The sequence below is a fragment of the Choloepus didactylus genome, chromosome Y (assembly GCF_015220235.1).
Source record: "Choloepus didactylus isolate mChoDid1 chromosome Y, mChoDid1.pri, whole genome shotgun sequence".
NCBI classification, from domain to species: Eukaryota; Metazoa; Chordata; class Mammalia; order Pilosa; family Megalonychidae; genus Choloepus; species Choloepus didactylus.
In genome coordinates, this window is record NC_051335.1 from 14,357,589 (window position 1) to 14,370,390 (window position 12,802).

The window sequence follows — 12,802 nt, forward strand, 5'->3', positions numbered from 1 at the left end:
GCTAAAGTTTGCTGAGTGCTAACTAGGTGTCTGGCATAGTTCTAAGTGTTCTCACTGTGTTAATTCATTAAATCCTTATAGCCACCCTGTAACTGCTATTGCTGTCCCCATTTTCCAGATGAGAAAACTGAGGCTTAGGGAATTTGAGTAATTTCCCTAAGATCACATGGCTTGAAAATGGTTTAGGCAGGGTTCAGGCCCAGACAATCTAGCTCCAAGCCAATGTCCATTCCCTTGCCTGTCTCTGAAAGACACTTAAATCTTCACCAGTTTTGACTGGAATGAGGTGACCAGACTTCTTAGTGGCTCATCCTGTACTTAATTCACACTTACTACAAATTATTTATTCTAATATTACTCTAACGTTAAGAATATTCAAATATTCTAATATAGATTCTAACTTATTGTAAAAATATTTATTCTAATAAAAATAAAGGCATATATTTCCCTTTTTTAGCATTTTAGAGAGATGATGAAACAGTTGGCATGGGTTTTGCTTCTAGTATTTCAAAATTTAAAGATGAACACAATGAAAATCTAATCAGTTCAACTCTACCCAGTTGAAATTGCATTTTTATGTTTATGTAATTTCAGGAGAAAGAGGGAAGTAACAAGAAACAAGCTGATTATCAGAGATAAAGTTTAATATTAGAGCAACTGTGCAGGTGCATCTTGGGCTTGGTGTGCGCACTGAACTCAATTTCCAGTATTTCTACCTGCATCATTCCAAGGAGTGATACCTGATATTTGGAATGGTGCCCCAAGGTTCCTGTAAGATTTTCATTTAAAAGCTTTTTTTTTTTTTAATGTTCACCATTCTTTAGTTACTAAGACAGAATTGTGAACATATACATCAAGGAGCAATTTTCTATTAACTGTAGATGCAAAAAAAAAAAAAGAGAAAATTCAGTTAAATTGGCATTCCCATTTGAACATTTTGGCTGAGTTAAGTTCGTCTGTATTAAACCATATCTTATTGTATTTCATTGTAGACACTGTGTCCCCAAACTCCTTATTTTTATTCATGTAGCTCAACTCTGCCAATAGGCATTTTTTGCTGCTTCCTCACATCTTGTGTTTTTGTTATAGGGTGAACCCTCAGATGAAAGCTAAAGTCATTGGTCTCTTATCATATATTAATACATACTGTATGCAGAAGGTTAATTTAGTCAAAGAGGAACAAATCTTTTATTAAACTCAGATTTAGACGTTATTATTAAGTGAAGCATTAAAACTTCACTCACTGTGTAAAACAATCCACTCTTTTCCCCTGCACTATAGTAGCTTATTCTTTTTTCCCTTTATGATGAAGGCATTTCTCATGTCCCCAAATAATGCCGTAGATGACCTACAGTATCTTCCATTTTTTCTGTGCTGCCTCTGTGTGAGCAATTCCACTTTAATTCTTATTCTAAGAACAGGTTTCTCCTCCCACCCCATACTGCTGTAGCTGGTGTTGAAGACTTAAGTACCCACATGGGTCCAATTGCAGTGGCGGAGTTTGAACTTACAACCTACAAACACTAGGAGTTCACCTCATTAGTGAGCTAAGGTAATTGAATTGATGTACTGTCATTAATATTTTTTAAGTTCTCCAATTCCCCCCACTCACTGTGTCTCTCCATGTTTGAGAAAATGAGATTAACTGTAACACTGATGGCAGAATTCACGTGAAAGTCAGTCTTATGTATTACGGCAATGCCCTCATACTGAGGGGTTCTTTGTTCTTTGAAGATGCCACTACTCACAAGAGTTACTCTCAGAAAGACCATTGTGCAGATAAAGGTCCCTTTGACACAAATCGTGCAAAGACAGACTCCTCTCTGTCTACTAAATGACCCTGTTTCTGTTTTTCTAGTGCATGCTATCAACTATTATTATTAAGATAATTTCCTCTGGGCCTTTTCTGAAGACGTGCCTGAATTAGGGCAAAACCAAAATGATTTTGTTTTTAAACGGCTTTTTAGTATAGTTACAAAATATTGACCTTATATAGAAATCACATTTGGTTTTCTACAAAGTCTCATTAGCATCTCATAATGCAACTCTACTCTTAGCAATTTGGGCAAGTTAGTTAACCTCTTTGAGCCCTTGTTTCCCCATTGATAAGTGGTGCAAGAGTTGTCTATTGCTACACTAATGCTGTGTAACAAACAATCACCAAACCCCACTGAGATTCAACAACAAACTTTTATTACTGATGCCTCCGGAGTCAGTTGCTGGTCTCCTAGGCAGCTCTGCTTACTTTGACTGGGTTTGTTCAAATGTCTGGGGGTTGGCCAGTCTAGGCTGGCTTTGGCAGAGGTGACTGGGATGTCTCGGCTCTGTCCCAAGTATCTCATATCCTTCAGCCGGCTAGCCCGGGCATGCTTTCATTGTGATGGCAGAGGTGCAAAAGAACAAGCAGAAACACGCAAGGCCTCCTGTGGCCCAGGTTCAGTACCAGCACTATGTCACGTCTGCTTTCTCTTGGCCAAAGCAAGTCACAGGGCCAGTCCAGATTTATGGGACATGAAAATAGACTGCAGTTTTAGCAAAAGGCACTGCAAAGTCACCCAGCAAAGAGCATGGATATGGGGTGGTGGTGAAGAATTAGGGCCATCGTTGCCGTATGTCACAAATGGGGATAAAAATTGTACCTACCTCATGTGTTTGTGGTGAGGATCAAATGAGATAATCCATGTGGAGGGCTCGGCACAGCACCTGGCACATAGTAAGTGCACAGTGAATTTTAGCTACTGTTATTACCGTGTGCCATGCCTAATATTAATAATAAAGATAGAATTTCATAACATGAGAGTGCTGCCATGAATGGTGGCATCTCCCCCTGATTTATCTTGGAAACAGTGAGAGTGAGGGAGGTGCCTGGGAGCTTTTGTTGTGGCTAGTCCTCCAAACATGCCCAGTGTAGTAGAGAACCTGCCCTCTCATTTAAGGCTAAGTCTGGCTCATAGGAGAGTCTCATCAAACTGTATAAGGAAACAAATATAATTTCTGAAACAGGTCCAGGTTTCACAACTCTCTACAGGCTACGTCTTGTTACAACAAATGTTGTCAGACCCCAACCTGACAGCTCATTTTAAGCAAACTTTGGTAAAATGATATCCAGCAAAATAAGAAATTTAGCTAGCTCATTGGGAATTCTTTTAAAATAAGTTTGGACGCTAGTCTTGCCCTTACCCTTGAGTGTGATGCCACGAGGATGACATATTTGGCCCAGCTTTCTTGTTTGTTTTCTACATCTCTGGATAGCATTGGAGGCTGTTGCATTTGTCATATATTATCAGCCACAGTCTTGTCACTCTGATCTGATTGGCTCTGTGAAACATACAGGCAATGCAAAGACCCTCTACCGGAAATTCATTCACTGAAAGAAAGTATATTATGCCCTCCAACAGATCTGAATTTTGGAAGTGACCTGGAAGGTTTACTTGCTATGGGAAGTTCAACCTCAGCTGAAGGCTGTACCTTAATGATACTGGTTGACTTGTAAATATTATTCTGGACTCTGATCTCTTCCTTCTCAGAGGTGGGAAAATGGGAAACATGGAAAGAAAATGAGTATAAAATTTGATCACAATCTACATGCTCGTATCTAGTAAAATAGGATTTTACTCTTATACTCCCAGCCCAGTCTTGTGGCCAAATGATTTTTGATAAAAGGACATGCTAAATTCCTGCGTCACCAGACTAACGTGTTTTATAGCATGACTGAGACCCCAAATAACTTGATATTTGTTTCTTTTTTGCCAGCATGTTTAATAGCTATGCAAACTTGTTAATCTTGGCAAACTGGTATGATTTATTAGCTCACTGATTTCGCTTATTAACTTGGCTGCCAGAAACTTCAGCAGTTTCCAACTATCCTTAGTTTTTCTGGCTTAATCATCTCTTCCACTTCAATACAGGTCTCTACTTCTTATTTTAATGCTGTTATTATATTTTTATCAGGAGCCAATTCAAACTAATTTTTAGAAATTGTCTCATTAAACATAATAAATGAATGTTTAATATTTATTAGTACATTGATTTATCTAATGTCTGTATTTCTAGTAAAGTGACAGTTGCCATAAAGAACAGCTTTAGGAACCCCCTGAGATGGCAGCTTATCTCTTCTGAGTTAATCACATAAATTGTTGGCAAAGATTTCACTTTTTCACATTCACAGATCAGATGTTTACAACTGCTCTAGACCTGTCCAGCTCTAGACCAATGGGAAGATTGGAGACTTTTTATCTCATGTTTTATTAAGATATTACTTATGATTTCTAAATATGTTACATAAGAAAACCTATTCAACATTATGCCTTTTAGTTAAGAATTTTTATTAAAATTACATTAATTTAGGATTGATACAGACATCCTTGAAGATTTCTTTTCCCCCTCCCCTCCCCTCGTAGAACTCTATTATCCTGTAATTCTTTTTACCAAAAACATACATACATACATACATACATATATACATATGTATGTGTGTATATATATATTTAATCCATCCTTAGTCATCTGTCCTGGTGCCATGCTGGTATCAGTCTCAGAATGGACCGGCCCAACTTCCTGAGTCATTTGGTTTCCACTAAAGCTTATATTTAATTACAGGCTACAGCTAGTCAGTCCATAGACATTTGTTGTGAAACTTGCTCCCTAATATAAATATGGAATTGCAGTTCCCTAATGGCTTCCATAGATGGATTCAAGTTTTGAATTACTAAATTCAGAATAGGTATCTCTTTTCAAAAATGATTTGATATAAAAAGGGTCCCGTGCCCTTTTCCTTTTTTTCAACTCCATGTTATTAAGTCTCCCTGTCATATTTGAATAATTACAACTTATCTAAGAATAAGTTTGATATGATTTTCTCTTTGTACTGCTAGAATAACTTCTATAACCTAGCATGTAGAAAAAAGATATTTGATTCAATTTCACTTCTCTGCTAGGTAACTGTTTGTGCCAGTTTATATATTTATGTCCTCCAGAAAAAGCCATATTCTTTAATGCATTCTTGTGGGGGCAGACGTATTAGTGTGGATTGGGTTGGAACCTATTGATTCAGTGTCCTTAGAGCTATGACCCACCTAACTGTAGGTGATAACTCTGACTGGATAATTTCCATGGAGGTGTGGCCTGCCCATTCAGAATGGGCCTTGTTTAGTTTACTAGAGCACTATATAAACTCAGACAGAAGGAGTTCACAGCTAGCGGAGCTGAGACAGACATTTTGAAGATGGCCGTTGGAAGCTGATGCAGACATTTTGGAGAATGCCATTTTGAAACAACCTGGGATCAAGCAGATGCCAGCCACACGCCTTCCCAGCTAACAGAGGTTTTCCAGATGCCATTGGCCATCCTCCAGTGAAGGTACCCTTTGTTGATGAACACTTTATGGCCTTGAGACTGTAACTGTGTAACCAAATAAACCCCCTTTATAAAAGCCAGTCCATCTCTGGTATTTTGTATTTCAGCAGCATTAGCAAACTAGAACACCACTGGAGGCTTTAGAAAACATCAAGCAATCAGCTTGTCTTTATTGAGCACATGCTTTATATTAATGTTAGACTAGGAGCAACAGGAGATATGAAATCACAAAACTAACAATCCTTTACATGTACATAATATTTTTTGGTTTGCTTACAAATTCATGATCTTGTTTCTTCTAAATCATAGAAGCTTATGGATTTTCTTGGGGAGACCAAGTAAATATACATGGACAAGAAATTAAACACCCACCTGTTGTTCTGATTATCAGTCTAATAGGAACCCTGAGAAGGAATTGCAAGTATGGGCTTAAGTGTTTGGGATTCATGAGTGAGGCTGGATTTGAGCTGGCCTGCTAGGATTTCTTATTGCCAGAGACAAAGCATTGAAGGAAACTGCAACTGACAGTGGGGTATATGCCCCTTCAAATTTGGTAATAGAACCGTCTCTCCGTGTTCTGGTTTGCTAATGCTGCAGAATGCGAAACACCAGAGATGGATTGGCTTTTATAAAAAGGGGGTTTATTTGGCTACACAGTTACAGTCTTAAGGCCATAAGGTGTCCAAGGTAACACATCAGTAATCAGGTACCTTCACTGGAGGATGGCCAATGGCGTCCGGAAAACCTCTGTTAGCTGGGAAGGCACATGGCTGGTGTCTACTCCAAAGTTCTGGTTTCAAAATGGCTTTCTCCCAGGACGTTCCTCTCTAGCAAGCTTGCTCCTCTTCAAAACGTCACTCACAGTTGCACTAAGTTCCTTCTCTTTGAGTCAGCTCATTTATATGGCTCCACTGATCAAGGCCCACCCTGAATGGGTGGGGCCACACCTCCATGGAAATATCCCATCAGAGTCATCACCCACAGCTGGGTGGGGCACATTCCCAGCAAATCTAATCAGCACCAAAACCTCTGCCCCACAAGACTACATCAAAGATAATGGCATTTGGGGGACACAATACATTCAAACTGGCACACCCTCTCTGTCCTTATCTGTAAATACCCCTCTTCCTAGCAGTATGTTCACACTGCCAGATGCACATAGCCATGGGTAAAGAAATAGCATTCTTTAGAGAAGCCTCCATTTTAGCAGAAGATCTCGCTCCTATTTCATGGAGAAAACCATGCCATTATACTAGGGCTCTCTCAACCTTCCACCATCTCATATATTGATTCTTCTGCATTCCCATCTACCATTTTATCCTCGTCCCTCACAATCTTGTCTCATGTCTAACGTGAACCCTTCTGTATATTCTCTGGATCCCATCCCCCTTTGCCATTCTTCTCCTTTCTCTGTCCTGTATTTTCAACCTTTCCCTCTTCTCTGGTTCTTTTCCATCGGTATTTAAACACAGTCAGATCCCTCACACTTTCAACAGCAGCAGTGACAGTAACAAAACCCCAAGCCCAAACCCTCAGACACCCTCCCTTAACCACTGCCTCCACTTCTATCCTTATCTTTGCTTTCTCCCTTTCATAGACAAACTTCTCTGACTGGGTTGTCCAGACTTGCTGACTCCATTTCTCATGCACTCCTTACCCCACTACCTTCTGGCGTCTGTGTCCGGCCCTCCTGCTCTTCCAGTGTTCCCAGTCTTAGAGGGTGGTGGAAGCACCCACCTAGTGGCCTGTGCCTGAAACCTAGAAATTAATCTGATTCCTCCCCCCACTTTTCCTTACCTCCCCATGTAAAATTAATCACCCAGATCCATTGACTTGGTTACTAAATCTGTCTTGAATCAATCCTCCCCTGTTTTTCCATCCCCATTGTCCCTGCTTAGTTTGGGAAAATATTATTTCTGTTTTTACGAAGCAGGTGACAGGCCGGCAGGTGTGGTTGCCACATGATGAGGTCACGTACACTTTAGGGGTGCTGCTGACTGCAAAGGCAAGGGATTTAGTCCCTGGGGATTGCATGGTCATTGTAATGCCCTCTTGATGTGGGTTTTTGGTTTTAAATGGTGACTTCTGGATCTCTCTGTTGGTTCCCTTCCACTTCCCTGGCGTTTTGCTCTGATTGACGAGGGACACTTCTGCTGTTCCTAGAAGGTCTGAGCTCACAACTGTCATTTTAGTTTTGTGACCTGATCTGGGCTCTGACCCTCACTAGATGTATGAGCTTGAGCAGATGATTGACTCTCTTGACTCTTAAGTTCCTTATCTGCAAAGTAACTGGCTTCTCCTCCACCAGTGGTTCTCAACCCTGGCTTCACATTAGAACCACCTGGGAAGCTTTTAAAACTCCTGATGCGAATGCTTGCAAGATGCTTGCAGGCTGCACTCCAGACCAAAGACATCAACTCTGGATGCCCAGGCAGGCCTCTGGATTTTTAAAGTTTCCTTAAAGATCCCAGTGTGTAATCCAGGTTGAGAACCACTGTCTTGAGTGATTTGAAAGAACCTTTTCTTTTGTATCATGCCATGTTTTTTTATCCTGCCCCAATGCTAAGTTGAGGTTTCTCTTCTTTTAATGTTTTTACTAACTTGAGAAGAAATAGCTGCGAAGCCTCCCCCACCCCCTTCCATCTGCTGTTTGTTCTTATTTACATACGATGGAACCCAGCCCACTGATTTACATCTCTGGTTCCCTTACAACTGTTATTGAATTGAAACATAACCGAAAACTTATTAAACAGAAAAAAAATTGTTTTGAGCTGCATGCCGACATTCCATTACAGAACCAAGAAAACATTTAAACGTCTTTCCTTCTAGAAGTAATGATAAACAGTGACTTAGAACACCATAATCCCAAATAAAAATTTTAATTCTGGTGTAAAACCCAGTATTTAGTCTTTCTTGTTTGTCCCATCAAGAAACCAGAAGCATCTCTTCAGGAAAATGGCATTTCAAGGAGTTTGTGCCCATAAACAGGCAGGACTTCCTCAAATCGCTCCCTGGGGGCCTCAGAAGTTGTGTCAGCACATCTTTTCCTCATGCCCCCCAAAAGCCAGGTCATCAGCGTGGGTGCAGTCTCACTGCTTTAACACTCTGGACCAAGTCTTCCAGAAGATATCCTTTCTGTAGCAGTCCCCCTTTGGGGCCAACCATTTTAGCTTCAAAGTAACCTAAGAGTTTTCTAAGCTGCAAGGGAGTAGAGAGGAGAGTAGGAAGATGATAAGTGAACAGCCAAACATCTGGTTTAACCCCTGGCACTAAATTTGGAATGAACTGGGGTCTTGATTGAAGTCTGATTTATGTTGGGGAAGTTTCCCTTGGGGGGTTGGCTCTACCTGCCTGTATCTCTGTTAACAGTATCTCTTTCAATTGTCCATTCACTTTCTTCTGCAATACACAGTCAGAAACACATAGTCCATGCCTTTGCTTGTCTCTCTCAAGCCCTTTTTAAACTATTGAATTCCGTTGCCACCTTGATGAAGATGGACTGATTTAGAAACCACTGATAAGTTATTGGTGATGATCTATGGTGAATTCCTTTCCCTGTATAATTCTTTTACAACTGGGCCATCACATCATTCTCATGAAAATAAATGGTTAGTCGTCTTCTAGCCATGGGAAAAAAACTCATTTTCGTGGTGGGGGGGTGGAAATCTTGCCAGAGCACGGAGTCAAGCTGAAAGGAACCTCTTTCCCACCGCGATCAGCAGTGAACTATGTTTTTGTGCACGTTGATTTTGGCCCAGAAAACCTTCTCCGAAGCTTTTTGGCATTGACCCTGCCTGTTTTTGGATATTTTCTTATAGATGGAAGAATTGATCAAGGGTGTTCGCTGGGCCTTTATTGACATGCTGGAGAAAGAAAATGATTGGATGGATGCAGGGACCAAAAAGACAGCCAAAGAAAAGGTAAGGGTTCTGTTTGACGAAAAAAATAATGACTTTCAGTTTAACAGATTTTCCTGCCTGACATTGACTGTGTGGTTGATTTTTGTATTGACTGAGCTGTTGATTCCCAATGACCCTGGCGTTAGTCAGGTGTCTGTATTTGGATGAATACATAGATTTCACTACCAGGAGGTAAGAGAAAATACGATCTGACCTTTTCTTTTTTTAATTGCATTTTCCAACACCTTGTAATTCAGCCTTTCCTTTTCTCCTAATTGCTGTCTTTAAGAGCCTCATGGCTTACTACCCAGTGAATTTTGCCATAAACCATCATTGGATATGGCAGAATGCAGAGCAGTGGGGAGCCATGGGGAGCAGCTGGCAGAAGAGCCCTCAAGACATAAAGAAGAAAAACCCATATTTGCCGTGTGTCCTCCTACTCTGTGCATGATGCGTGCAAGTGTCCTCAGGCAGATCCTTTCCTGTAACCAAACAGATCTACTTTCTAACCTATCATTTTGCAAAAATGTCCCAAATAGCAAGCTGGTAAACTATAGAACAGTGGTAGACCCTTGTGTGAATATACAAAAATGTGTCCGAATAGAAATGGACACTTGGTGGGCCTTGTGAAAGTTTCTGATACTATGCAACAAGATGAGGGAGTAGTGAGCAAAGCATTAGCAGACATGATATATACAAATAAAGAATGGGGCCCATCTTGAATTCTAGGTATTCTGATGGAGCTGGGGCTCAGGTGCATAGGCCACACCAGCTATACTCTTAACTGATTAGCTCTGCAGCCAGGAGACTTCAAAATTAGGAGTATTTCTCTTTTTAGGGTAGCGTTTTCTCAATTTCCGTGAAGACAGCAGGCACCTGGCCACTATATAGCTTTCTGGGTCCCTCCCTGGTCTGGCCTGATTTGGTGGATCAAGGGTAGAGTCTGAACATTTATGAGTTGAGCCGGTCTCCCTGGTGATTCTTATCACTAGGCAAGCGCTAGGAATGCTACTTAGAGTCCTACCTTTTATTCTGTATTGAGCCCAAATATTTTTGCTTCCTGGTGAAGAAACAAAGAAGCAACATCCTGGGAATGCTTAACCTTGTTGAAATGAGAACGTGCAGAGTGATTAGCAAGGATATTTTCTAGAGCTTTAATACCCCCAAGAAGTATAAACATTGCCGTTTATATTTTTTGTCAGTAGACATGAGAAGGCTGTTCAGTGTTTGTAGTGAAGAAAGAACTTGGGTGGGAGGGGAGCTGGAGGAAGACAAGGGGTAAGAGTTTGCTATTTCCTCCCTTGAAAATCTGTCAAAGCTGTCTTAACTCATCTAAGGCACATGCTAATGAAAGGCAGGAGGACACTGGCTGTGATGGGAAACTGCAAATGGTAGATGAAACTTCTGGCACCAACGTATTGTTGTTTTTTTGAAGGCTTCATTTATTCGCCAAGCTAGCTGGTGGTATCTGGGACAGAATGTGTCTTGAACTGGGGCAGTTGATAGCTCAGTGTGTTAGGGGCTCTTGATCCTAGCCTGACCCCAAGTGGACCGAAGGCATGCATGCATGAATTAATACAGGGCCACAGTGTAGGGAGTGGGTGGAGTGGTGAGCGGTGTGTATGTGATGAATGAATGGATGCCAGAGGATTGTTCTGGAAACTGCAGTCTTTTCTTTGATAAGTATGGATCGTGATTGCCTCAGAGAGATCTGCTGAGTTACATAAGGGATTCGGTGCTTTCCAGCTGGGCCTTCTAGGTAAGCGGTCCTTGGATCTTTCTTGAAGGAGGAGGACTTTTCTCAGGCCTTCTAATATTAGCTGTGCTCCTGTTTCCCCCCCGCCCCGAGTTGCTCTCCAGTCTTATATTTTATTTCACTGAGAGCCGACACTTGTTCTTCTCAAGTACTCATTGAACTCTCTGCTTTTCTTTGTGGTGAGTCCAACCTGCCAGGAACTCAACTAGTTCCTTGATGGCTGCTTATATCAAAGGCAATTGTCCTCCTATCTTACCAGGTCCCTCAAGTGTATCCTGTATTTCAGAGTTCAGAGCACTTCCTTTAATGAAAGCGCAAGAAAGAAGGATGTTGTTTAAGAATTTCCAGTGGCTCTCTAAGCTGGGTCCTGCTCTGGACCCCAAAAGATGGAGAATGGTTCAAAATTAAGTGAACATGCAGTTCTTGAAATGGCCTCTGGGTGGAGCTCATGGTACTCACAAAGACAACATGTAGGGAGCAGAAGGCTTTTCTGCAGCTTTCTGCTCTGGGTTGTTTTTGAAAAAAAAATTTTTTTTCTTGCCCTTTTTCTCTGCTGTCCTCGATTTGATTGCCTTTTAATAGTCAACAAGAAAGGAGAGCCTCTGCCTTATAAGTCCTTGAATCTTAGCTGGAAATCTCTGACTATCTTAGGGCTTTGTCTTTCTGATACCAAGTAGCCCCTGCATTAAGGAAGGATTTGCCTGCATTCAAAGTGGAGGTGAAGAATTTGCCTGCTTTTCCTGGTATGACTTGGCACTGTTCTTTGGGCATGTGTTGTATGCAGTGTATCATCCAGGCGGAAGATTTCTCATCAGTAATAGTGCCCACACTGGGCCAATGCTGAGTCACTTGGCAACCCCTTGGGAATGCTGGAAAAATGTTCTGATTTGAGAGGGGAAAAGGTTTTCTTTTCTTTACCAGAAGATCTGGACTGCAGATAATGACAGTGCCTCCTAAGAGGTGGTGACCTCAGCATTCCATAGTGGTGGACCTCCTGAATGGGGAGGGCTTCAGATACCTGCAGTGGGCTGAGGCCTAATCCTGTGGCTTTTGTGACAGTGACCCCAGTCTCAGAATGGAGGCATGTGGATGTGGTTTTGTCGTGCTATTCACCAGGGATGGTCACTGTAAAAGATAAACGAGGATTCCTCTCTCTTGTGAAGGCTGAATCTTGTTCTCTTTCTCCCTGCCTTTTCCTGCTCGTCTCTTAAGTCAAGGGTGGTTTTGTATTGTGAAACTGATGGTGTGTGTTTCAACTGGAAATTTCATATTATGAAATAAGCACCAATTTTTGTTTAGGATTATGTGTTCCCTACAAGCATGTGCTCTTATTGTGAACAAGCAGCGAAGGACAGGAGGCCTGTGATTTTTCCAGTTATAAGGACTGGTGAGTGAGTATAAGGTGACAAAAGAATTATCTTGGGGGTGTGTTTTGGAGGGTTTGCCTTTTCCAGAGCAGGAGGATCTCAAGGTCATTATGTAATGATTCTGAGGCCTGCAGGAGAGGGAGGAGGCACTGCCTTTGGCTGCCCTGGTGGCTGGAGCAGGGCTTCTGGGGGGCTCTGTGGCAGATCAGGAACAGCAGCTTCCTGAGTTCGCCTGATCCTGAGCTGGATTTGATTAAGTAGCCAAGAGCTGGGTCCTTTCTGAAATATTTGTTTGTTTGTGATGTATGCCCCTGAGTCCCATCCTTGTCAGGCCACACCCAGAGAAGAATAGCAGGATGAAGTTCAAAAGGGTTAGGGTCCTAAGGATGCTGTGAGTGGCCTTAACCTTGGCCAAAGCAGGTGCA

General features: G+C 41.6%; 1 protein-coding gene across 1 annotated transcript in view; it reads left to right on the forward strand.

The window, feature by feature from the left end:
- Window positions 1-8,405: 8,405 nt before the first annotated feature.
- Window positions 8,406-12,802, forward strand: part of LOC119524022 (phosphate-regulating neutral endopeptidase PHEX-like) — a 165,041-nt gene continuing 160,644 nt past the window's right edge. Inside the window, 2 exon segments of the mRNA XM_037822706.1 lie at window positions 8,406-8,432; window positions 9,174-9,275. Of these exon segments, the coding sequence (XP_037678634.1) occupies window positions 8,406-8,432; window positions 9,174-9,275 (129 nt within the window).